At 37.8% G+C, this 26,113-nt stretch overlaps 1 protein-coding gene across 1 annotated transcript in view; it reads right to left on the reverse strand.

Moving 5' to 3' along the window:
* Phlpp (PH domain leucine-rich repeat protein phosphatase) overlaps positions 1–26,113 on the reverse strand; it is a 90,488-nt gene that overhangs the window by 52,063 nt on the left and 12,312 nt on the right. Inside the window, exons 2-3 of the mRNA XM_086909654.1 lie at positions 22,784–22,937; positions 7,019–7,153 (exon numbers count right to left, since the gene is read on the reverse strand). Coding sequence (XP_086765780.1) covers positions 7,019–7,153; positions 22,784–22,937 — 289 coding nt within the window. The remainder of the gene's footprint in view (positions 1–7,018; positions 7,154–22,783; positions 22,938–26,113) is intronic.

The following is a 26,113-nucleotide window of genomic DNA, read 5'->3' on the forward strand; positions in this document are numbered from 1 at the left end:
CGGAGTCGGTCGATTTGCGCTCCCCGGGTTATGAATTTAAATGCCGGCCGATGAATATTTATACACGTGATTCGGTTGTTTTCGTCACCTGTGTGCTCGTAAGAAAATCGTTCGATGGCCAAACCGATGTTTCGGTTCGAGAGGAAAATCGGTTTCTTTGCGATTTGTGATCCACGCGAAATGCGTGAAATGATCCACAATTTAAGTGGAATAGATAAAAATATTTTAAAATTTCTATTGGAACGAATCTGAGAATTTTCAATTCGGAAGAAGTTCGACTTGGAGAATATTCAATGTTTATCGAAAGTGAAATTTTTATGGGTGTTGTTTGTTAATAAGATTGGACAGGGTATAATTCAATTTGGATTCTTGAATTTGGTCGGAATTCCGAGAAAGGACGATTATTCATCTTTCTAAAATATGATAACAAAAATCGTATTTGATCCAATATGTCTCCGCCATTTTAAAATTTCTCGAATTCTTCGCTCGAAAATTGTGGGAAAGAATTTCATTCATTTTTCCAATATGAAATCTTCTTCCGATAAAAACATTTACACGAAAAATCTCTCTTTCCTCGAAATTTTCCTTACGAAATTTCACAATGAACATTTCACATTTCCCCAAAACCACGATCGAAATCTTAATAACCAACGATAAAATGCACGATCTTCCAACAACGACTCCTTCGAACAGCCAAAAATTCGCAAAATCTCATCACATTTCTCGCGTAAACGTATTCGCCTCAGACGGTCTACTAGTCAAAAACCACCGGTATCTCGTGTCTTCGTTTCGAAATGTCCTCCGCATGTTTCACCTTTCACCGAGCCCCGAGCATCCACCGAAATGAGGATTCGGTCAAAGGAATCTCGACCAGGTCAACTCTAAATCCATCCTTCCCCGTTGATGGATTCGTCGCGTGATTTCAAGGAGGAGACGCGGCTTTGAGCTTCCTTCTCCCGACAGGTTGATTAAGCCGGCCCAAATGGGTGAACAAAAACGAGGGGAGAAGAATCGTGTTCGTCGACTTGCAACGGCAAGTCGTTAACGTTACACAATTCGTTTACTTTTACAGGTAAATTTCGTCGTCCCCGTAAACCTCGATCTTTCTCGTTTTTCGATTAATCGCTGAGATCGATCCGTTTCGACGGACAGGAGAGGGGAGGAGGGGGTACTTTCGTCGCCTACTTTTAACCTTTAGAGTTGCAGTTTGATCGTTGCAGCTGGTCGTTTCGTTCGAGATCGTTGATGAAGATGGCGTGTACAGGGGGATAATTAGGAGAAGTTTGGATTAGTGGAGAGATGTCCGAAAATGAGAAGCACGAGGATTGAAAATTTGTCCATGTGGATTCGCGAATACGAGAGAGTGTGTGTTGGGCTCCTCTTTGATGCGGTACCGGCTTTTAATTTCATTTTTACTTTCCAACTTTGGCATATTAGTTTTCCAAAGTTTAAATTAGTCAAAATCGTTCGGGAAAAAAGGTTTTTTTTTTTTTAATCAACGAAATATTCCGAATATCGAAATTTAACGAGATTAGATTATCACGTCGGAATTAATATAGACAGGATTTTTCCTTTTGTTTTAAGTATTCAAGGTAGGATTTGTTGAATAAAAAAAAAAAATAGAAAAAACCAAGCCGAGCCAAGTTCCTTTTTCTCCTCTCATTTTTTTCCAAACGTAAACGTATCTCGAGATCAACTTTCACCGAAATCGGGGTAATTCTTAATGGAAAGTAAAAAAACGCGCATGAAGAGAGAGAGAGAGAGAGAGAGAGAGAGAGAGAGAGAGAGAAAGGAAGAGAGAAAGTGGAAAACACGAGTAAATTTTTCGATGGACTTGACGCTTTCGATCAAAGCGATATTTACAAAGGTATTTTGCACCTTTTTCACCTCTTTCCTCCTCCCCGTATCAGGACTATTCGCCGGCCTACACAGGGGCGTTGCTGCGATCGACGAGGCTCCGCCACGGATCCGTACGAAACGGCCATTGATTCCGACATTTTTATCAAATGACAACGAGGTTGAACGTCGCTTTGCCGAACGTGCCCGGAATCAAATCGCCCGGGTTCTCCACCGAGGGGTTCGATATTTCAACTTCCAACTACAAATGGAAGCGCAACGCCATGGAAAACAGACACGATATGCCTCTTTCTTCCTCCTCCTCCTCCTCCTCCTCCCCTCTCCTTCAATTTTGATCTCTATTTCAAGAATTCTCCGTCCAATCGTCGATATCCTTCCTACCTTTATTCTTCCTCTTTTATTCATTTTATTTTCGCCATCATTCGGATCTGTCAAAGATTCCCTTTCAATCGATATCACTCCACGTCTCTTTCTCCCATCTTTCCTTATTTACTTCCATTTCTCCATTATTCGAATCTCTCTCTTTTCCAGAAGATCTACTCCAATCGTCAACGTCGTCCCAATTTCTCTCGTTCTTTCTTCGATTTATTTTATTTTTCTTTCTTTCCTTCTTTTTTTTTTTCTCTCTTGAATTTCTCTTCTCCAAAGATTCCTATCTAATCATTCACATCGTTTCTTTTTCTCATTCCTTTTCCCCATCTCTATTTTTACCTCTATTTCTATCTTTTAAAGATTCCCTCCAACGATATCAGTTTTTCAGTTTCTCTCTCTTCCCTTTTCCTCCTTTCTTCCTTTTTTCCCGCTCGTTCCTTCTGTTCTTCCGTTCCCTCAACAGACTCTCTCTCTTCGTTCAATCATCGATACCTCCACGTTTCTTCTAACCTTTATCTCGTTTCACACTTTTATTTATTCCAACTTTGTCCCTTTCACACGATCGATCGACCCTTAAAATTCGCGTTTGCCCCTCACGCTTGTTCCTCCCTCATTTTCCTCAGCTTCGACAGTCGAGGTCGTTCCTCGATTCTTCCATTTATCCAATTTCTATTTCCCCTCCCTCTCTCTTTCCCCACAGTTTCGTTTCCTCCCTCCTCGACGCTTTCGAGATATACTCCTGCACGGAACACGTACACGCAGAGCGCCGAAAAAACTTGCCGATCGATTAATTCACGAACAAGACACTTCGTTTTTCGCCAGTTTCGTTTCGTTTCGTTTCGTTTCATCCGAGCGGCGCGCATTGTTTCTCTTCTCTCTTTACTTTTTTCTCATTCACTCTCTCTCTCTCTCTCTCTTCCTCTCGCACCGTGCAATTTACGATCGACAGCTCGGTCGACATGTCCCCCTTCCCTCCCCCCTCCTTGCGACGAGAGCACGACTATCGATTCCCGCGGTGGACAGAGAAGCGATTAGCTCCTATCGCTGATCCGATACCGTGGATTATCTTTCCACCACGGATCCTCCGCCAACTGTCTCCTCGGTTAAGAGGAGATTCGTTCGTTCCATCCTTTAATGAGAAATACGATCCTTCCCTCCACGTCAGTTTATGGCAATTTATGGCTCGTTTTTTCCCCGGGATTAGGGGGAATATCGCGTCACGGAATGAATTTTGTATGTTTGGATAATTATCGAGCAAGGGTTGTTTAAATTTTATATACAAATAAATAATCTTTAAATAAGATTTTTCTTGACGATCGAAATGGTCAGATTTCTTTTTTTTTCGAGAAGAGATTCGTTGAGTAGTTGAGTTTGAGAGGTTTGTAGTTTGGAAAGTATTGATCGAATTATGATTTTTTTTTTTTTCAATTCCAATGTAATTTAGAGAACGTTCTTCTACTGGATTTAAATATACAGATTATTGATTTTTGATAAAGTCACGAATAAAGTAACGATTTGCATTATAAAATTTCAAACAGGTCTCGATTCAAATTAAATTATTAAATAACAAAAAGTGTATAAAGTATATAATTTCAAAATATTAAATTTCCTTAAATTTCTCGTTAAAATAAAATATAATATTTTCGATGAACAAAATGTGGAGAAACATCGATTCAAATTATTAATAAGAATATAGTAATACAATTTCCAAGTATCAAAATTCAAATTATATTATAATACATCCTTCTTTATACTATATTTCCCCTTCTCATCCTTTATTGCCACAATATTTCATCCTTTTCATCGTATCACAAAATTTTCGAATACCCATCAAACTTCAAAATATGTCGATAAAAATACAAATAATACAATTTCCAAGTAACAAATTTCTTTCTCTCTATATACACATATATTCTCCTTTCTAAAAAAAAAGACAGACGAAATTCAATGATCGCCATCTCGATATCATTTCGAAACGATCAACTTCCCTCGCTCGAAGGATGCTTGAAATCGTAATTGCGTGTCAACGCGATAAATCCTTTTCTTTCTTGAAGAAGAAATTCTTGATCCGTGCCAGACAGAAACGGTGACAGAATCGTTCCACGAGGATAAGGGACAGGACGTAGATAAATCATGGTGTTTCGTGGGGGAGGAGTTTTCGTTCCACCCTCGACCGACGTGCCTTCATCTTTCGAAAGAACTCGTTGACGCCCGCGCAAAAATGGACAGAGGATTGAAACGCGTCCAAACGATATTCGAATTCAACATTAAAGTTTTATAAAAGAAATTGAAAAGGATTCTTCGGTTCTTTCTTTTTTTTTAACATTCGTTGACGATACTCCGTTGGAACACGATATTTGATTCATCTTAGACTTTGTCGAGCATTGTGAATTGCATATGCGGTTTTCATACACCTTGATACTCTCGTTCGAATTACGTGGAATTAATATTGATATATTTTCGTATACTTCTTCTTCGAAACACCATTTCTTTGAATCCTCGAGCACGCGTTGCGAAATATCCTCAATATCCTTTTAAACCCTGATTTCGATCGATTTACTCGCCCTTCGAATCCACCATATTCGATCGCAAACGAATCGAATTTAAAAATAATTTAAATTCTTAGTTGATGCAAATTCAAAAATCTTCAGGAAGGAAGCTTGGCAGAACAAAAAGAGAATTATTTGGATTCAATTTGAAAAAAATATCCGCAAGAAACAAAAGAAATAGCCCGGTATCCCAACTAATTAATTATTATTCCCTTCGAGTCTCGAGGAACAAGAAATCGAATCTTCGAGTAACACGATTAATCCGTACTTCGAAGCTTCGCTCAACAAGTTTCGAACAAAGCGCGCTTCTTCTTCCCTCGTTTTCCCTCCCCTCTTCTGCCCTTCCTTTCATTACAATACCACCGTTTCTTTCCCCAGACATCCGTCTGAAACCAGGATTAGCCAACCGATTCCATCTCGTCTCGAGCTAGCGCGGCATGTGTTTTTATCCACGGTTTCTTATCTCGGATATGGTCAACTCTCTTCGTTCCGGAAGAAAATCCAATTTAAAGTTCGGTTATCAGTCATTCGAGGGAGAGGGGAGGGTCACTCGTGCCTTAGGTTTCAACCGATATCGTCGAATCCGACGATTGATAGACGTACTACACCGCAACCCCTTTCCTTCCTGGATAAATCAAAGCCGAACATAAATTGCGCCGCTCGATATCGGACGTGTTTTCTTTCCACGAGACGTATCTGCGGACAAAACGATTCTATCGCGAAATTTCAACCGAATCGAGAAAATGTATCTTCATCTTCGGTCGTTGAAGGAAAGATTTTGATAATGTTTCCAAGGATTTGTTCAATTGTGATTTCGTTACATTCTCGTTCACATGGTGTTCAAAGGTTTAATTTGTTCAAAATGTTTTTTAAGTTAGAAGGAAGTTTTGAATTTCCAGATCCGCGTGTAACGAAAGAAATTTGTACAACGAGGGATTAATTTCGATGAATTTCGTTACGTTCTCGATTATAATGGAATTCATTTTCCATGGTAATTGGTAAGGAAAATTGTGTAAATGTATATATATATATGTGTGTGTGTGTATTTTTCGATGTATGAATTTTCAAAAATTTGAAATTTCACGGAATGAAAAAATTGTTGAAAGATTGAATCTTTCGTGGAATTACACCGATAGAAGTTTTTATTAAATTTGTACGATTATTACAGGTACTTTTGTATATTTCGTGGCGATTGATATCTTTATTTTCGTATTCTCGAAATTATTAAAACGATGAACTTTATTCGTTAAAATGTTCAATTAGTTCGTGGAATATCTCGAAGATCTCGTCACAAGTTTTCCACAACATCGAGCCAACTTTTCTATTCTGAAAGTGTATTAATTCCTTTTCTTCGAATCTCTCCACTCTCCCGGGTATATTTTTATATCGTGAAGTGGAAACACTCGATACCTTGGCCGGAAGTTGAAACTATAAAAATCGAGGACACAAGAAAACGGGGAAACAATCGAGAGTGGCGGACTCGGAGGAACGAGATTTATAAGTTGAAACTTTCTCGAAACGAGTTTACGGAAGTTTTGATCGTCGAATGAAAATTACAAAGTTAAATTACGAATTTCAGTAGCCATCGCGCGGCAAAAACCAGTATACATATGTGATCGTGAAAATTCCTTTTTCCTCGAAAACGAGAACACGAATAATTTGTAAAATAAACTTTTCTATCCTTTCGATCATTCTACTTCGAACCAACAATCTTCCATTTATTCCAATCTTCCGAAATAATATAAAATAATTAACACGAATATTTCTCGCTTCATTCCAAAGCAACTTTTCAAATTAAATGAAAAGAAAGAAGAAAATTAACAATCCTTCGATTCAAAAAATCTATTTAACTATTCCAATAATATAAAACACCTAACACCTTCCACTCATCCTAATTCCAAGCCTCAAATTATTTCACGAATTCGAACGATGCAAAAGACTCAATGTAAATCCCTCCGTAATAAGAACGAAAAACTGTGTCAACATCGCTTTACAATACACACACACACCAAAAAAAAAAAAAAAAAAAAAAGAAGATCAACGCTTCGACGTTCCTCGATAACCAGAAGAATCGTACTCTCAGGATGATTCACGTTTCAATAATTGCAAGTTGCAAGAAATGGAGCAAGGGAGCGAGAGATAAAGCCTGTGCGTCCCTTATATCCGACAGGTCTTAGAACCCTCTCGGTTCCTTATCCGTGTATAGGGAAGAGGGCGGTTGGATTTGTGGAATCGCATACCTGGATAAAGGAACAGCCTGGATCCGATGACGGCCAGTGGCCGCCTCTTCCACTGAGGGAAAACCAACCCCTTCAATACCAAAGCGTGGCCGCAACGGGTGTATCCGTGAAGCTCGGCCAACGGGGATGCGGGTCCTGGAACAAAAAAAAAACGAGAAAAAACGTGAGCGACGGTGATCGGTCTGAACGGGGATTACGAGGGGACACGCGATTATTGTGGTGGGAGGTAATTAGCGGTTGTTCGTTATTATTTTTATCTCGTTTCGTGCTCTTACGCGTTTTATATAAAATCGTGTTTTTTACGGGTAAAGAAATGGACGGGTTAAGTAACGATAGCGATTGAAATTAGCGATTGAAGTAGTATTATTCCTTTAATTTGTTATTGGGACGAGGGAGGTAAATAGCGGTTGTTCGTTATTATTTTAATTATTTTGCACGTTTTTACGTGTTTTATGCAAAATCGTATCTTTACGAATTCGGGTAAAGAAATGGACGGGTTAAGTAACGATAGCGATTGAAGCAGAAATATTCCTTGAATATAATTATAATTTATTATTGGGGCGAGGGAGGTAAATAGTGGATGTCCATTATTATTTCGCGTGTTTTATGCAAAATCGTATTTTTACAAATACAAGTAAAGAAATGGATGACTTAAGTAATGATAGAGATTGAAATTAGCGGTTGAAGTAGTAATATTTCTTTAATATAATTACAATTTATCATTGGGGCGAGAGAAGTAAATAGTGGTTGTTCATTCGTTCAAAATCGTTCAAAATCGTATTTTTACAAATACAAATAAAGAAATGGATGACTTAAGTAATGATAGAGATTGAAATTGGTGATTGAAGTAGTAATATTTCTCAAATATAATTATCGCATTTTGAATATTTCGCACGTCATGTGCATTCCGTCCAAAATATATCCAAAATATACCCAAAAGGGAACAATAGAGAATTTGTTGTATTCATATGCCAATAATTTCGATCGTCAAATCGATTTTCTAGATAATAAATTTCTAGGATAAATTTTAGAAAATAACATTTGCAACGTAGCGTTTTTAACGGATTACTTTTACAGACGCCGAATCTGCAAAATATAATTACACAGATAAAGAAATAATTTCGATTCGATTCGAATTCCATTCGAGTCGACCGACATTCATTTAATCGATCAAAATCGTTCAAGTTCGAACGAAGTTTCGAAATAAGAAAAAAAAAAGAAAAGATCGAAGAGAAAAAAATCTCTTCTCCAGCGAAGATTTCGCCGCACTCGCGAAATTGCTAATCAGCATGCGATCGGCGCGGTTATTCCGCGCAAGCTGTTGCGGCGGATCGTTGAAAAATACCATCTCGAACCCCTCCCTCCTCTCCTCTTCACCGCCGTGGTAAGTTTCTCGCGGAAGAAGCCGCCACCACGGATATGGATTTCGAATTCATGAAATCGTAATTTCTTACCGATCCCTTCACCCTCTTCCGCGAAATATCATTATGTGCACGGAATTTCTGCAACGAGATACAGCGAGATGGGCGGAGAAATTAAAGAAGAGAGAGTATCGATTTCGGATGAAATTTCGAATAGGATTTTAATGCAGCACTTTTCGAGAAAAGTATCGCGAATGGTAAGCGATTATTGAAAACGTCTTATTTATAAACTTTGCTACGACTTTACGAGAGAGGAATTTCCAAGTGTTTGGAAATTTGGGAGGATCGATGAGAGAATATTTTTTCGATTTCGATCGATGGAAGATTTAATTTTAAAAAAATATCTATTTTACATATATACATATATATATTTGAGGTATTTTGAACGGGAAAATTTTAATTTTGCGAAACTTCGATCTAATTTTACAAAATATCAACTTTCCATGCAGATGTACCTAATATATTTCAATACACCTTGTATTACTAAACTGTATTACTGGACGAAATGTTTTTTGATTTTTCCTTTCCAACATTTTACAATATTGCTGCGAATATCGCTTGCGAAAGAAAAGGAAAAGTAAAAAAAAAAAAAAAAAAAAAAAAAAAAAAATTCACACTCGTGAAAAAAGTAAGCGAATGTTTTCAAACAGTGTATCGACGAAAGTTAGGAATCGCGTTAGAATTAGTTTGGCGCTCGGGATGGTATGCGCGCGTGACATCTGTATGCAACCGGTATTAATGCAGTTTCGCGTTAGAATTCACTTTCGATGTTACCGAAATTCATCGTTAAATAACGTTTCACGGTGCGAAGCATGCAAATCATCCCCAAGAGACATCATAGACGACGAGTTCGCTCGAAACCATCATGTATATTTCATGTAGTGATGCGCATAAACGGCTCCCTCCCTCATCGTCCCTCCAACTACAATATTTCCGATCGTTACGTTCTCTTTAGCGACCATTTCTTTCCCCCTCTTATTTAAATTCTTCCCTTCTTTCCTTTCCTTTCCTTTCCTTTTCTTTTCTTCCTTTCCCCTCCCCTTCTTATTTCAATTTCACTTCGCATATAATAAGATTCGAAATTTGAAAGAGAGAGAGAGAGAGAGAGAGAGAGAGAAACACGAACGAATTTTAAAATTGTAAGAAAAAAAAAAAAATCTAAATCAAGACAAATCTAAATATTTTCAATCGAGCGAATAATCTATAAAACCTGTGAAATACAAGCTCGAAATAAACGAGTTGAATTAAAGGACAAAGCGGAGGATCGATCCTTCGTTCACGTTGTTTCCAAGAGGAGGGATAAAGGGTATTTGGAAAAAAAAAAAAAAAAAAAAAGAAAAGAAACGAAAACGTTCAATTCGCTTCCATACAAATCCAAGTTCGACGCGTAACGAACCGCATGGCGGATTCTCATGGCCCGCGTCCGATCGATTATAATACACATGCACGTGGCTCGTGATAAACCGAGGTCCGTTAATCGGCAAACAAGCAGGAAGCTGCATCGGGAGCCGCATCAACGTCAATATTTATTCGATAGATTTTCATTTAGTATGCCGACAGATACGCGCGATGCTAGCTCGTCGAGCGAGCCCTGGAAGAGAGGGGGGTTTTGTGGGATGCCAGCTCCCCCTCCCTCGCCCATGCGGCTCGATCAAGGCGTCCAAGCTTGCCGTTAATTTCGTGGAAACCGCGTATTCGATTATACACCACCGGGACATTTATTTATCTTTCCCTACGTCGATTGCCAATTTTTCTTTTCAAACGATATTTATCCAAATGATCCATCAATCCTTTGTAGATCGTTTGTGATATTTATTTTTAATGCAGATCGATTAATAATTCGATAAAACACGTTGGAATTTCGAAGGAAGCAAATGGTTTTATTGTTTAATTATTTTGCTACGAGATTAAAATATCCAATTTTCGCGTTCGATTACACGTTTTTCTCGATTTTTTTTTTGTAAAGCTGCGAGAAGAAAGTTCGTGTTCGTATCGTAAAGTTTGTTGTGCCCGCCACGATATTTATCGAAAAATATCGGGGACCATCAAGGTTTCACGTTGATACAGAATCACGATACTCGATGGGAAGATGACGAAGTGCTCGGTTAACTCAATTAACCCGTTGATGGTGTGGCCGGTTGGCGAGCCATTAAAAGCGTAGTCACTGTGTAACAGGATCCAAGCGCGTCCTGTAATTATCCGCACCTCTAAAAGCTTCTTTCTAGACGATTCCATGGAAGCGGCTCTCTCTACTTCCTCATCTCGACTCCCTTTCTCGTCTCGTTATACGACTTTATCCTCCTTTATTTCCAACTTCAACACGAGCGAATTTCGATTCACCATTTCGGATAAAGTTTTTTTTTCCAAGACGTTTCATCGAATTTTAATTAAATTAACAGAGAGATAAGCTTCTTTTTTTTTAAAAAACAAGCAAAATTAAACGTAAATATTATTCGACGTAAAGAATCGAAGCGTTTAAATTCCCTAAAAATTCCCTTTCGAAATATATATTTAAAAGAAGTTTCGGTATTAAATTCTTGAAAAGGGCCACGACCAACGTTTCACCAAAATAAATTCTCCAAAAGGAATCACGATTTCTTCGAAACAAATTCTCCGTAAGAGGCCCAAGCTTCCCAAGACTAAATTCTCTCCAAAGTATCAAAGTGTTTCGAAATAAATCCCCACATTTTCCACCCGTAATAATCACGCGATCGAACACGGCAAATCATTTTTTCCCGCGTCGTAACTTTTCTCCAAAAACTTTGCACCAGATCCTCCCTGATCCTCAACTCGAAGGGGGGGAGCAATTAAATGGATAAGATAGTAGCGCGAAGCGAAACTTCCGCTCGATAAACCATCGACTCGCATCCATTCTTGAGGAGGAGGAGGAGGAAGAACTCGGTTCGAGGATGCCGTGTGAAATTTCGCGCGGCGGCAAAAGTTCCTGTTCCCCGTAATTTTGGAAATGGACCAAGTGTATCGTTTCCAGCCCTAACTTTCCGCTTCCATTTGTCGTCGAACTTGGCCCCAACCAACTTTCGACTCCTGAAATTTCGATATTAGTTTGAAAACGCGACGATTTCGCTTCTCGTTCTCAAACTCTCCTCCTTAAATATTTACTCGTTGCCTCGTTAATCGTTGTTACGAACGAACCGTTCGAAGGACGAAAAGACGGATGTTTCTTTTTCCGCTTTGGAATCGTTCGATCTTGCCATCCTACTTTTCCTTGGTTCGAAGAAAAACGATGCGCTTTCGATATTACGATCATTGTTCGAACGATTGGCCATTGGCTTTAATGGCCTTTTTGAACAACGAGATTCCAATTTTTTTTTTTTTACAAAACTTCACACGAAATTCCTCGAACAATTACAAGATTCTCGAGCGTCGAAAATAATTCGATCGATGAAATATCAGATGATGGATTAAGATTTCATTTTTTTGCGAGCAGAAGAATAGCTTAGGATGGTCTCAGAAAAGAACAATGAATTATCACAGCGTCCAATAATTGCCCGGATCGCGTACGATCATCGTACAGTATCCATTTCTCATCACAGGTTACAATTCTATTGAAAAAACGAGATAAAGACGCTTTCAAACGTTGCAACTTTCGATCCTCTGTCGATTGACTATCCACTTTTCCAATTTTTTTTCACTTTACCCAAATTGCATCCAAGTGTCTGTGATTGAAGATATGCTAACTCTAATTCTCCTCACCTGCTTGGCTTTCAATTTATCTTCGTTCTCATTTTCAAAGTCGAATTTTTTAAACCACCATTCCTCTCATCGATGAAATCTTCTTCGAAAGTTAATCTAATATTTCGATGCAGCTTCATTCGTGGCTTAAACTCGTGCAGGAATAATATTCTAAATTCACTTGTGAAAAGGAAACAGGTAAACAGTTGATACAAAAAAAAAAAAAAAAGAAGTTGTTACACAAAGGAAATAGAAGAGGACAACGTAAAAATATGCCAGGCAAAATATAAAGGAATCGCGGTTGATCGTCGTTTATTCAAAGATTCGCAAAGATTCGTACGACACAATGATAACACCATGTATCATTTTCCCACTGTTGAAATTTCACTCGAATCGCACTTATCCAACAAACGCAAACATCATTATTTGTTGTTTATCCTTTAAACTCGTTCGCGCACAAAGATATGGACTTTAAAATTTCCTGGTTTTCCTAAAGGCTTAGCGGCAGTAGCTGTCCAAACATCCTCCATGGTTATCTACACGAAGGATATTCACGGATTTTGGTCTAAGTACATCTTCGAGTTACGGTTTAAGTATTATTTAACATTCACTTTGACGCGATCCACGATTTCACGCGAATCTCGAATGCCGTTTAACCGGAATACCAAAGATTACTTCTACCAATCACGTTTTCGAAAATGTGGGAAATTATTTATTTTTACGATCGTAAGAATCGATCCATCTCGAAATTTTTACACGAAAAATAAATATAAAGCATCGCCGATCTCCGTGTTTTGTTTCGTTTCACCGAATTTCGATGTAAAACGTTCTCGTCACGCTTGAAAACGCGTGCACAACGCCTCCATTGAGAAACTTCTTAAGGCTCCATTCTTTCCACGAAATTCGAAAGCTTTCGGTCCGTCCAACGAGTCTTCGAAACTTGTTCGAGCTAGGCGGTTGCAGGAAACACGAAGCGACACGAGGAGGAGGAGGAGCCTTCCCAAAGCTTTTCCAAAGGGTTTCCAAGAGGCGTGCACGATAAAGAAAAAGGAGGAGGAGGGGCGCGGTATCGCGGTTACGTGGCGACGTAACGCCTTAACTTAATTAGCCCGGAAAATTGTATAACGCAAGTTGGGCGTCGTAATGCAGTTGGAGTTTACGGGGGCGACGATGGCACAGAGCCTCTGAAATTGCTCATTAATAGCGGCAATAACGCTATAATTGGCGTGGCACGCGTGAAACCCAACCAACCTCCTTTCCTCCTCCGTCCCAAGCAGTTGCAAGGGTGACGCGAATGTTAAATTTTAACGGTAAAAAGAAAAAGTAGAAATTCAAAATTTCATCGTGATTAGAAGAAAAATTCAGAGAGCTTCGATTTCCATCCCTTTTGCTCTCTCTCTTTCTCTCCTTCTATGAGATGGAAAGTGATACGAGAATGTTTTAATTTATAAAAAAAGAAAAAAAAAAAGAATTCAAAGGAATTTTGTTGGAGTTACAATTGAAAATTGTAAATTTCCAATTTGGTTCAAATTTTTCGTTGGAAAGTTTGGAAAATTAATTTAATTCGATTTCCTAATCCGAATATTGAATTAAAAAAAAAAAAAATAGAATCTTTGCTTTTGAAATCTCCAATTCGGTTTAAATTTTTCGTTTCGGGATATCGTACAAGTTGGGAAAATTTTAAACTCGGTTCAATTTCGATGAAAATTTTTTCTTTCCATTCTATACGACAGCAGTCCGAGTGTTAAATATAAAAAAAAGAAGAGAAACGAAGAAAGTGGAATCTTTGCTTTCGAATTGTAAATTTTCAATTTAAAGTTTTTTCGAGAAGTTGAGAGAATATTTCGGAAAGAACCCAACTTATTCCAATTTCACCAACCGCACCCTAACTTGCAACCCAATTCCGATCAAGGTTCGAAGAAAAATAAATAATTCCTTTATTCATTCCTTTAAAAGGAACAAAAAAAAAAAAAAAAAAAAAAAATTCTTTTTTTCCGGGAGAAAAAAAATTGGCGCGAAAAAATAACGATTCTTTCGCGACAGATTCGTAAACAATCGGATATTCAATCTACCAAATGAAACAATCTGCGGCCAATTACCGGCTCCGTCGCCGTTTTCAAACGTTGCCTCTTCTTCCCGTGAAAAAACAATCGAATCGAATATAATTGCCGAAACAAATAAAACGGTAACTCGTCCAAAATGGGGACGAATCGGGAAATTTATTTTCGTCGTTTGCCCCGACAACGACGACGACGACGACGACGACGACGACGACGAGTAGAAAAATCGATTTTATTCGAGGGGAATTAGGTTGCGAGTTTAATGCTCGTTTCGTTAACAATTTTAAATCAAACAACGAGACAGATAAATAAATCTATCCGGTTTTTGGATTAAAAAAAAAAAAAAAAAAAAACTACGCGTTCGATTGAATTAGAATTCATTCGTTTGAAATGAGAGGGAGAGCAGCGAAGATGGATGGAAATTTTTTTTTTTTATTTCATTTTGTTTATTTTGACAAATCGCGAAATGAAACTCGCTCGTGAAGAATGTAATAGAATATTTTTAAACACAGAAATGTATTTCCGTTTCGTGAAAAAATATATATCCCAAATATATGTCCCCTTTATATGGATATAGATATACGTTTAAAGAAAGAAAGAGTTATATCCGATATCATTTATCAAAAGACGAATTTTTTTTAGAACGTTACTCTTCAATTATAATCTCATCCATTTACGTTTATATTTGTTTTCCTTTTTTTTTTTTTTTTAATAATCGAATATTAAAAATATTTCCAATCAAAATACTCGAGTATTACTCTTTACCTATGATCTCGTTTTATTTCCATTTAATTGAAACATTGAACGCGATATTATTTACCAGCAAAAATACAAAAATACAACATTAAAACTATTTAACGCTCGATGGAACGCGACAATTTAACTATTAATAAAAACTGTTCAACTATATAAATTTGTCTTTCCATTATCGAGTAATAATAATCCATTCACAAACATTCTGGTCAACGCTTAATCGCGTAACGAGATGGCTCCCCTCCTCATCCTCTTTCCATCCGATCCTCCTCCACTCCAACGACGAGGATGCAAACGAGGATGCTCGGATATCTTGGAGAGAGCGAAGGAATCGTGGTCTTAATCGATGGAAACTTACGGTGAAACGATCGAATTGAACTCTATGAGAGAGAGAGAGAGAGAGAGGGAGAGAGGGAGAACTCTATCCACGAGAGACAGACTCTTTGACGAAACAGGGGATGAAACGCGTTTCAGTCGAACCGAAACAACGTTACACTCGCTCTCTCTCTCTCTCTCTCTCTCTTTCTAGTTGATTAATTAACCGACCTTGCCAGACCCTGAGAAACCACGCAAATGGCTGTTCCTTCGTGATTTCGTGTTTCATGGAATTACGTTGCGCGTAACACGTCGCATTTCTTAGACAGATCATACCTTTTCATTCTTCTTTCATCCCCACAGCGCGAGAGAAACGAGCTCTCGAGCTCTCGTGTATTCTCCGATTTTATAAAAAGAATCGATCGATCGATGGATAAAAATTTTCAGCCCAGAAAAAGAAAGTAAAAAAATTTGAAAGTAAAATTTTTTGCTCGAAAGCTTTACTTTCTACTTACTACGTCGTATAACAGAGTGTGAAATAAAAAACTTTTGATATAACTTTGACGTTTCTGCAAATGGATATCTCGAAAAATAGGTATCAGAGCATATTATTTTCAATTCTCATGCCTCGTATTCCATACGAAACCTGTGAAAAGATTATATTCCATTTGTTCCATCACGTATTTTCCATTCGCACGAACGGATCGAAATTCGTACATAATTGAAATAAAATTTCGATCGTGAATGAATGCACGAATTGGAGAAAGAGGGGGAGGGGTGGAAAATTCGGGGGCGTCGATAACGAATCGAATTTGAGGGGTGGGCGGGGATTCGATACATTAATCAACGTAATGGAGAGGCGATCTTCGGGTTCCGCGCGATGCTAAACAATGCGGCCCGTGTTGATAACAATGCGCGGCGCTCGTTCGTTGTTCAGCGGTTTCCGGTGACACGGATTTGATGGACTGTGGAACAATTGACAGCACGCATGAATATTACAACGAGTATCCACGGATGCCGGAGCCACGGATCGTTTCGTCGATCCTCCAATTCGATTTGTATTTAAGGCTATATGGACCGATATCTCGTGCAATTGTATTTACCTCGCTCGTCATCATATGCAGATTCGTCCACACGCGATATTCCGCTCGTGCGGAATTTTCTTCTTTCTTTTTTCTTCCCGCGAGAACGTGTTCCTTCCTCTTTTCTTTTCTTTTCTTAAAGGCAATTTTGTTTGTAAAATTAGTTCACAAGTACGTGTAGCATCGTAAGAAGAAAAATTTTATTTCTGCAAAATATTCCAAAATAACGATTGTTAGAGCGATTGGTTACGATTATTATTAACGAATTTTATTTGGCATTCGTGCTACTTTGTGTGCATAAACGATATATTCATTCAATAATTCTTCCAAGCTTCGACAATTATTTTACGAAATTAATACGACAGGGACTAATTTTTCTTCCTACTTTATCGTTTAGAAAAGTTTAAGTATGGACTTCAGAAAAATGGATCGTTTCACGTGGAATATGGTATATTGTATCATCGAAAGGAGAAAAAAATTATTATCGGAAAATCTCACCAACCTTATTTACTCGCAATATATAAACAGGATAGGACCAAGCCAATCGCATTATCCCCGAAATTTCTTCGCTCTCCGCCATAGTTACCGACCTGTCAACCGCCATCGCAACCACCCCGCACGATCCAGTGAATCAACGTCGAAGCTTAGACCGCCCTTTAAAACCGGTAAATTCATTCACCTTGCTGTGTCGAGCAGCCAGGCTGACTCGTGTCACGAGCGAACATGTTTAACCATAATAACCGCTAACGAGCGAGGGGGGGGGGGGGAGAGAGAGAGTTTGGACGGGAAGTTCCGGAAACGAGGCGGCCTCCTCCTTGCCAGGGGAAACGACCCGGCTGGCTAAGCTGAAACGTTAAATGCCGATTACAGGCCGGCTAACTGTTCGGAATTTCTCTTGGAAACTTTCCACCCGCCCTCTCCACCGAGAATTACCCTCCGGGGGATGCACCGATTCCGCAGGAATCCATGACGATTTCATCCTCGATGGAACGCGGTCGCCCGACCAATTCTCTCTGTTTTTTTCTTTTTCAACGAGCGATTTTAACTTTAATCGCGATATTTCGATCGAGTGAAATATCATTATTTTTTTTTCTTTCATCGTGGAAACGAGAGCAATTCGGAAAATGGGATCGTCAGTTTCGCTTTCTTTCTTTCTTTTCGAAAATTTTTTAACCTTTCGTGATTTTCGGTTTTTAATTTTTAATTTTAAGGATTATAAATACGGCTTATTATGTATTTTTTAATCATACGATGGTTTTTTTTCCTTTTTTTTCTTCAGGCAGATTCTCCCTTTGATCTCGACCATGTTAGTTTGCAGATTCATTTCTTTGGTTATTTAAAATTTTTAAAATCTATATTTCTTTTTTCTTCCTTTTCTACACGCGGTAATCTATCCTTTTTGGGTGGAAGTTTTCCTAGATTGGAGCTTCTCTTTGATACTTTTTTAAATTTATCATCCTTTTAGAACATATAAAAATCTTTTTTCTTTTTCTTTTTTTTTTTTTTTGAATAAAGTAATTCATCAACTCTTCGGACGAAGTTAAATTGGAAATTCTTTTTTGCGATCCTCTTCTATAAATTCTATTACATCTTTCTAACGCCAACGAGTACGCCTGTTCTATCGTAATAAAAATATCCCTTTTCGATTTGTGTCTACTCCCTCTTTTATATAATTTGTTATGAAACATCCAATTGCGATAAAATACAAAATAACAAGTTTTCTTCGACATTTTTCTCTTCCTACAATCGTTAAAATTTCCTGTCGAAATTTAATCAAAGCACATCTTTCTTCAATAAATGCCGACCTTGTTACTGCGTACCTCGTAACCTACAGAATACATTATCCTCTCGAATCCAATACTATCCAATAAAGATTATACCTTAAACATCTTCAACAAGAAGAAGAAGAATCTTCCTTATCTTCTTCTTCTTCGTTCTTTATTAAAAATTTAATCAATGAACATCTTTCTTTAATAAAACAAAAATTCTTGGATCGTTGTCTTATGGAATACATTAATCCTTCAAATAAATCCTCGATAAAAAAAAAAAAAAGAACCTTGTTCAAAAGAACCTTCTTCAAACAAACACCCAAAGTAAAAGTTTTCTCATCGCAATTTCCATCCTTGTTCATTTTCCAATCGACTCGAACTTCATTTTTTCCCATACCATACCAATTTCCTTCGAGCTGAATACCAAATGTATATCGTTGGGTATCTCTCTCTCACTCTCTCTCCTCCGACACCGCGTATCACCAAGTCCGAGAGGGTTGGACACGGTCGAATAAGCGTGGTATCCAAGGTGACAAGCAATTAGCAAGGTTATTTGATGGGCAAACACCTATTAACCATTCCGAGGTGGCAGAGAGAGGGGTTGGGGAGGAGGGTGGATGTCAGGCGAAGAGTAAGTAACCGGGACTTTGTTAAGGTCACAGTCTAGACTCAGAGCATTGTACACAATCGGTATTGTACCCCAATTTCTTGTCAGATATTCCAATTATGGAATAATACCGAATATTCCATGGATGGAATAATCGAAGCGACACAAATATCTGTATCGACGGTTATAGTTACATATACATCGTCGAAGAACGTAAAAATTAGAAGTGGTTGGTTAATCTCGAAAAATTGTACAATTTGTAGAGATACTCGATATTCAGATATTTTTACCATCCGGAAAATATCGCGTGTGAGACATAAATTGGGTTCTACGAGCTTTTGGAATAAAATTCCAAAAATTAGATATACGCGATAGGGAGCGTGTATTGGTATAATTTTATCCGAATTATTACCTGGCCACTTTCAGGCCACTACATACACGCTTTCTACAGCGTGTAATAAATGTGCACAAGTATGCGACAGTGCAGGGTGTATCGAAAAAGCGATCGCGTTCTAATTTCCATTCTTTGACGCTGAACCTCTTCTTCTCCATTCATATTTTTACAAAAAAGAAAGAAAGAGAAAAAATTAAATTATTCTTCGAGGCATTTTTATCGGAAACGAAATTCTCCATTACAACCAATTATCCAACCTCCACCCTTTTTCCAATATTACACCTAACATTATCATCCACCTTCGATGATCGCGCTTCCTCCACCTTCCATTTTAGATTATTAACTTTTTCAAAAATTCTCTTTTCGTACTTTCAGAGAAAGAAGATGTAACATTCCGCGTTAAAACTTGTTGACAACTCGTCCTTTTTCCGTTTCGTTTTTAAAATGAAAAATTATTCAAAAGGAAAGCCGGCGCGAGCTTTCATTTCGAAACGCGGACTGACTTTTCTTTCAATCCATTCCTTTCGCGCTTTTAATTTTCTCTGTCACGGAACATTTGTTACGGCTTACTTTCTTCTTTTCAACGTTGTTAACACGATTCGCGATTAAGCAGGGAATTTTAACAAGGAGCTTATTTATCGTATATTCGAATAGAAGAAATCTTCGCGGGGGTGATTTTTAAACAACAACAATTTCCACGCCGAGTAGAAAATTTCGGTACAAATGCTTGGAAGAAATTTGCGGTTGTTAGGTGAGGATGTGGAGGATTTTTAAGAAAGAGAAAAATGACAGGATAGATATTTTGCCCCCACATTTTTCTCACGCTTATAATCAACTGGGATATTAAGATAAAAAAGTTGTGGAATTAAACGTGAAAAAAAAAAAAAAAAAAAAAAAGTCGAGGACGATGTTCAAAGTCTTTATGTATTTTTTTAACGAGCATCTTGTAATAAGCCAAAAAGTGGAAGTTTTATGAAATGTAGGAAAATAGAACACGGTTGTTAAAAGTTTGGAACAAGGGTTTTGATTATATGTATATACGATACACAAAGTTTTACTTTGAGTTTGAGCGTAATTATTACGATGTAACGAGATTCTGGGATATTTTAATTAATCCTTTGTGCGATTTAATTGTTCCACGATAGGAGAATTAAGAACTTTCGACATATCTTGGAACACTTCTTCTCGGATATTGGCAACTTTCAAAATTCTAAAATTCCTCTTATGAAACTTTCCTTGAAATTGGAAGCTCATAAACTTTTCTTCAATATTTGAGACTCAAAGTTTCGGAAATTAATATTCCTTGAAATCTTGCCACTTTTTCCTCGATATCGAAAATTTTCCAAGCGTTTCAAAATTCTTTTCTTTCTTTCTTTTTTTTTTTTTTTTTAGCACTTGGAACTGCCAAAGTTTCCCTCCAAGAAGAATTCTTGGAATATCGGAAATTCTTAAAAGTTTAGAATTTTTTCTTTAATATTAGGAGAATTTTTCGTTTTCCGTTGCAAACTCTTGAAATCTTAGACTTAGAAAATCAAAAAATTTCACAACTTTTTACAATTCCTCTTGAAAAAATTCTGAAATGTAAATAAATTTCAAAGATTCTTTCTCAGCCAAACAACGCCACATCCAAATTCCAAACTGAACAGAATCACAAATGAACAAATAATATAACCGTCTCGATTTGCATACGAAAGCGAATACGATTTCAAAGAAACAGAGTCATACTCGACTCTGTAAACGCGTCGCACGATGGCATAAAGTTATCGGGAACAATGGACATCCGATTTCCGGTACGGCCGCCATTCACCACCACCAATTTGGCCCCCGTTAAATTCTACGGTTTACAGTTGCGATCGATTAACGCTCGAGAATGGTTTCAGGTGTAATGAGTTATCGCGATTTGATAGTTCATAAAATTGATTGTCCCCCCGATCGATCGTTCCCAACAAAGTTTCAACATCCGACGGCCACCCTTCGTTGTGTATTTCGTTTTAATTGCGCGCGAGAGAGAGAGAGAGAGAGAGAACGTGCCCAGGATGTAATTATTTTAATTTCGCCGGGAAATCGGCAAGCGGAAGTCAAAGAGTCATCGATCGGATCGGATGATCGACGGTCGATAATTGAAAATTTGCGTTTGGAGAAAATTTGGACCGAGGATCACGATGAAGGGAATTTGTTGGTTTCAATTTTGAGTTTTTCACGAATAATTTTCAATTGCAAATGTATTCGAATATTTTTAATTTAAATAGATAGATCGGAAAAGAATTTTTCGAATTTGTCCGAAGAAGAAATATAATAATACACGTAATATGACACAGAATATTTACCGAATGTAACTTTTCAACTTAATCTAATCCGATCTCAAGTTAATTAATTAACGATTCGAGCGCGAGACGAGAATATCAGGGTAATACAATTGTTGCTGTCAGACTAAAATAAATCGAGGAATCCGACAAGCGAACCGGGACGAAATTAAGATTAAATTGAAATAGAATTATATAGGATAAAGGATATGGAATCGCGTAATTTTGTATAGTTATAAGCGATGAAGACGGGGGAGAAAAAAAAAAAAAGGAAAAAGAAAATAGATAGGATGAAAGATTGTAACGAGGTGAAAAAAATCTAGGTCATTTGGGGATAAATACGCGAGCTTCTACCCTATGCAACGTCGAACACGATGGGATAGGTGCCCGTGCTCATTTTCACCCCTTTAAATTTACACACTCTCGGTCATGACAGGGGAACATGGGCCGTGTAACGAAATTTCGCGCTCGGCGAAAATGCACAAGCCCGTCCTTTTATTGGAAACGAAATTCTCAGGCCAGGCTCTCGGGGCTTCCCCAACTCCCCGTACATTCTCGTTCGTTGTAAATCTTTGGATACCCAGTTGTTTTCGATTAAATTCTTCGGTATCGTCTACATTTTTTTCTTCAATTTTAACTATTAATATTATCTATTAATATTACTCAATAATTTTAAGTTCAATCTTGACTAAAAGGATGCTAACTGGGAGTATCGACTGAAAGGATTCAATTAGTTAAAAATAAGTAATAGAAAAGAAAAGTTTGAGATCATAAATCACAACAATAATAACGCGTATATTAATAACGAGATAACGTTATAACCATTAATATTAGAGAGTAGTAAGTAGATTAACTGATAATAAAATAATAATAATTTTATCATTGTTGTATAATTACAACACACAGGCAAAGTATATGCAATTATCAAAATTATCAATTATTAATAATTTCAGCCTATAATGCGATATAATTTATGCAGATTATTCATCGTCTGCAATATTAATAATCACAACATTAGAATAAATCAATTAATACACATATCCATAATAATAAAATATTAACAATAATCTTATAATCACACATAGAGATAAAGGATACACAATCACAGATTACAACAACTATCTCAACGATATTTATAACACTAACAACAACAATAAAATACTCGTTAGCATATTTTACTGCTCTCTCTCTCTCTCTCTCATAATTACACGTACGACTATTTATCCGATCGATACAACGAAACGATCAAAGGAATAATCTCGAAGCTTTCGCCTCTCGTTGCATTCTGTTCAACGGACGGACTCTATTCGGTCAAAAGCGCGGATGGTGCAGGCGATGAACTGTTTCGGAGGAATAAATCGTACTCACCCACGTGGAAGGCGATGAGGTGTCGTAATTCAGGATCGACCCCGAGCCGAGACCGTCTCGATACGTCCTGGTATCCGAGCTTTTGGAGAAATTGGTCTTGTATCTCGAGCGGTTTCTCGTGAGGAGCCAACCTCCTTCCAGATTCCCCTCCGTACTGAAAAACCCCGCGTAATCTCTTAATGGATCTTATTATCGGCTCGGTTATCTCCGATCTTGTTTACATAAAAGGGAAAAGTAATTTCCTTGGCAAGGGACAGGGCAGCAATTTGTAAAGGTTCGACGAGGAGGATTTGTTTGCGGGATGGAAGAGTCTCGAAGGTGATGATCCCCCCTCGTTGGACTATTTGAAAATTTTCTAATCGATCAACTCTTCCTTTAATGAAAGTTAAATCTCAACTTTGATAATTTCGAATCAGAGAATTCGAAAGGATCAATTCTCTCCTTTGAGCGGTTCAACTGTTCGAATGTTTCGTTTATTTCAATATTTAATATCGGACAGAGAGAGAAGAAACGTATCTGAAATTTATATATAACACGAACTCGTTATAGGACGAGGGGAAAAAAAGAAAAGTAAAGATAAAAGGCAAGAAGAATCGTATTTTCTCTCTTTGGCCAGCGACGTTTCGAACGACCAGATTTTCGCGTGTAAATCTTGCCGAGCTAATTAAGCGAGACGCCGACCGCGTTCCATCTTAATTTCGACGACGAGGAGGGGCGATATTCCGGTGAATATTTTCCGGATCGAGCCTCCCTTTCATCTTCGGTGATTAAAAAACATTTCCAGCGCCTCCACGCACCGGTTATCGAAACTAATAACGATCGTGCAACACCAACGTGATGGACGAGACTTGATAACGTATTATTTCGAACGAATGGATCGTTTTAACAATTTACAAATAAAAATGGATAAAAATCTCGAGAATTTTTCTCCCGCATTCTGTTCTATTCTTTCCTTAACATTCTATTTCTTCGTTTCGTTCTTCCATACTTTTTTTTTTATTTAAATTAAAGAATATTCACAGTCACGGTGTTTCGTTTATATTGAATTATTCATTTCTCCATCGTTCAAAATGGATCTTTGGATGGCTTCTGATCTAAGCCGAACTAACTAAGCTAATTATTGGATAAACTCGAGAAACAATTCTTCTTTTTCAATGATGTTCAACATTTCCACAATGATTCGGTGATGAAGTTACTTAAATAATTTGAAACGCATAATAATAATAATCGCGAACATTTATACTGTCAGAGGAAGAATTCATTTTAAATAAGCGAAGAAGCAAACTTTATTCGAAATTTTTCAACCAAGACTCAACTGTCCACCAACCCCTCTACAACTTATTTTCAACTGTCACAACAAAAACCTTTATTCTCTGGTTAATTCAAGATTTATCGAGCGCAGTCTCAAGGAAGAATAAATTTCGTTGTTCGAATCTCGCCACGCAATGGAATTCCATCCATCGTTTTAATTAAAATACGGGGGAGAGAACAAACGTTCCGTCACAATTGCCTCGAAGCATTATCAAATTCTCAAATGGCGGGCATCGACTCACGTCGATCGAAAACCTATTAAACATCCAATTCAAACCTTTCCCCAAACCAATCCCGAACTCTGCATCGCTGCTGTTTACGACTTCCGTTTTACTGTTTCCCGTCGGCCAGGAAACGTTGGCTCAAAATTGGCCACGCGATCCACCTCCAATTGATTGAAACGCTTGATTTTTCGATATCCAGCGTACCAATATATTTGACTTTTACTTTTTCCAAATGTGTAATTCTTTGGTGACCGAGAGTAAAAGTTACTCTTGAAGGGCCACTGTCGAAGTTCAATCGGGAAAAGAATTGGAAATTCGAGAATTTGAATTGAAAATGGCAGATCTTTTGAAGAGCGATGGATAGGACTTTTTCTCAATGTCCATTGAAGAGTGATGACAGAGAACGATAAAGGCGAAGAGCAACGATGTTACGAATTTTTAATTTCAATGCAGCGTGAAAAAACAGTTAGAGAGAGCGTTTATAAATCGACGAGTAATTCTTAGTACGCTGGGAAATTTGAAAATGGAGTTTCAAAAACGGAATCGTCGAGCCAAAAGATATTAGAATCTATCTTTCGTTCTCGTCAACACTCTCGTCTGTCCATTATCCGTGAAGTAAAATACCGTGGAGAATTTTATTATCCAAATGTATTCGCATCTCGCCACTCTCGAATATCTCCACTTCGCAGAGGCCGCCATGTTTGCGGACTTTGAAGGCTGTTCTTCGAGGTTCCAGCCGTCGAGTTGCGAACTTTTCGATCCCAGAACCTGTTCCCAGGGACAGGTTTCTTTTATAAGAAACCACTATGTAGGATCTTGGAGAAGGGCTTTCAACGTCGCATCAATCGAGAAGTTTCTGTCTCTGTTGGAAAAAGTCGTGGCTCGGCCAAACAGCCTTTTTACCTGCAATCAGACCAAACTTCGCAGCAAGTTTGATCGACCCGCCATCACGAAGAATTCCTCCCTTTTCTTTTTTTCTTCTATTTTTTTAATCCTTCCTCAGATTTTTATTTTCGTCTCCCAGAGAGCGTCTTTTTAATTCGGAGAGGTTTTCCTTCTCTTCCTCGTTTCGTTTCAACCTTTTTATACAGGCTCGATTGATTACCTCTTCCGATGTAATCTTGGGATTGTTGGGAAAGGAGTTTCTCCAACAGTTTGCTAAGATACACGAAGAACGATTTTCGAGTTTATAATCGGGTTTCGGATCGATTCGATTTAAAAAAAAGAGAAAAATAATATCGCGCGTATTTTTAAAATTTTTATATCTCTGTATTTTTAATTCATATCTATAAACGAGAGAGGAAGGAAAAAATAAAATTTTCCAACTTTAAAAAAAAAAAATATGAAAAAAATTTTCATCCCCGAAATATAATTCGCCACGCGTATCTTCACGCTCCACAAACAAGGCGATAAATCCTTGATCAAATATGCCATTAGTCGCTCTCCATTTCTCCGTGTCCCATTTATTAAGCGGGAGGGAAAAGGATATTATGGGGGGGAGGGAGGGGAGGAGGGAAAGGATGGAGAGGAAAAAAATAATCGAGCCGAGGTTAATCGCGACGTGACCGAAAACCGATCTCAATTTCTGTTTATTGACATAGAAACGAGGAGGGGAGAAAAAAAAAAAGGAAAAAGCTTATTCGACGGATTATATTAAAAAAAAAAAAAAAAAAAAAATAATCGACCGCGAATCGATTGAAATGTTTCGTTTCGCGCTTTTTTTTTTTTTTTTCCCTACCATTCTCGCACAGCGATTTTAAAGTTAGCGCGCATTAAGTGAGACCAACTTGCGAGA

This window comes from Apis florea, unplaced genomic scaffold, assembly GCF_048593485.1.
Source record: "Apis florea isolate Af1SG1 unplaced genomic scaffold, ASM4859348v1 contig_3158_pilon, whole genome shotgun sequence".
In the NCBI taxonomy this organism is placed as follows: Eukaryota; Metazoa; Arthropoda; class Insecta; order Hymenoptera; family Apidae; genus Apis; species Apis florea.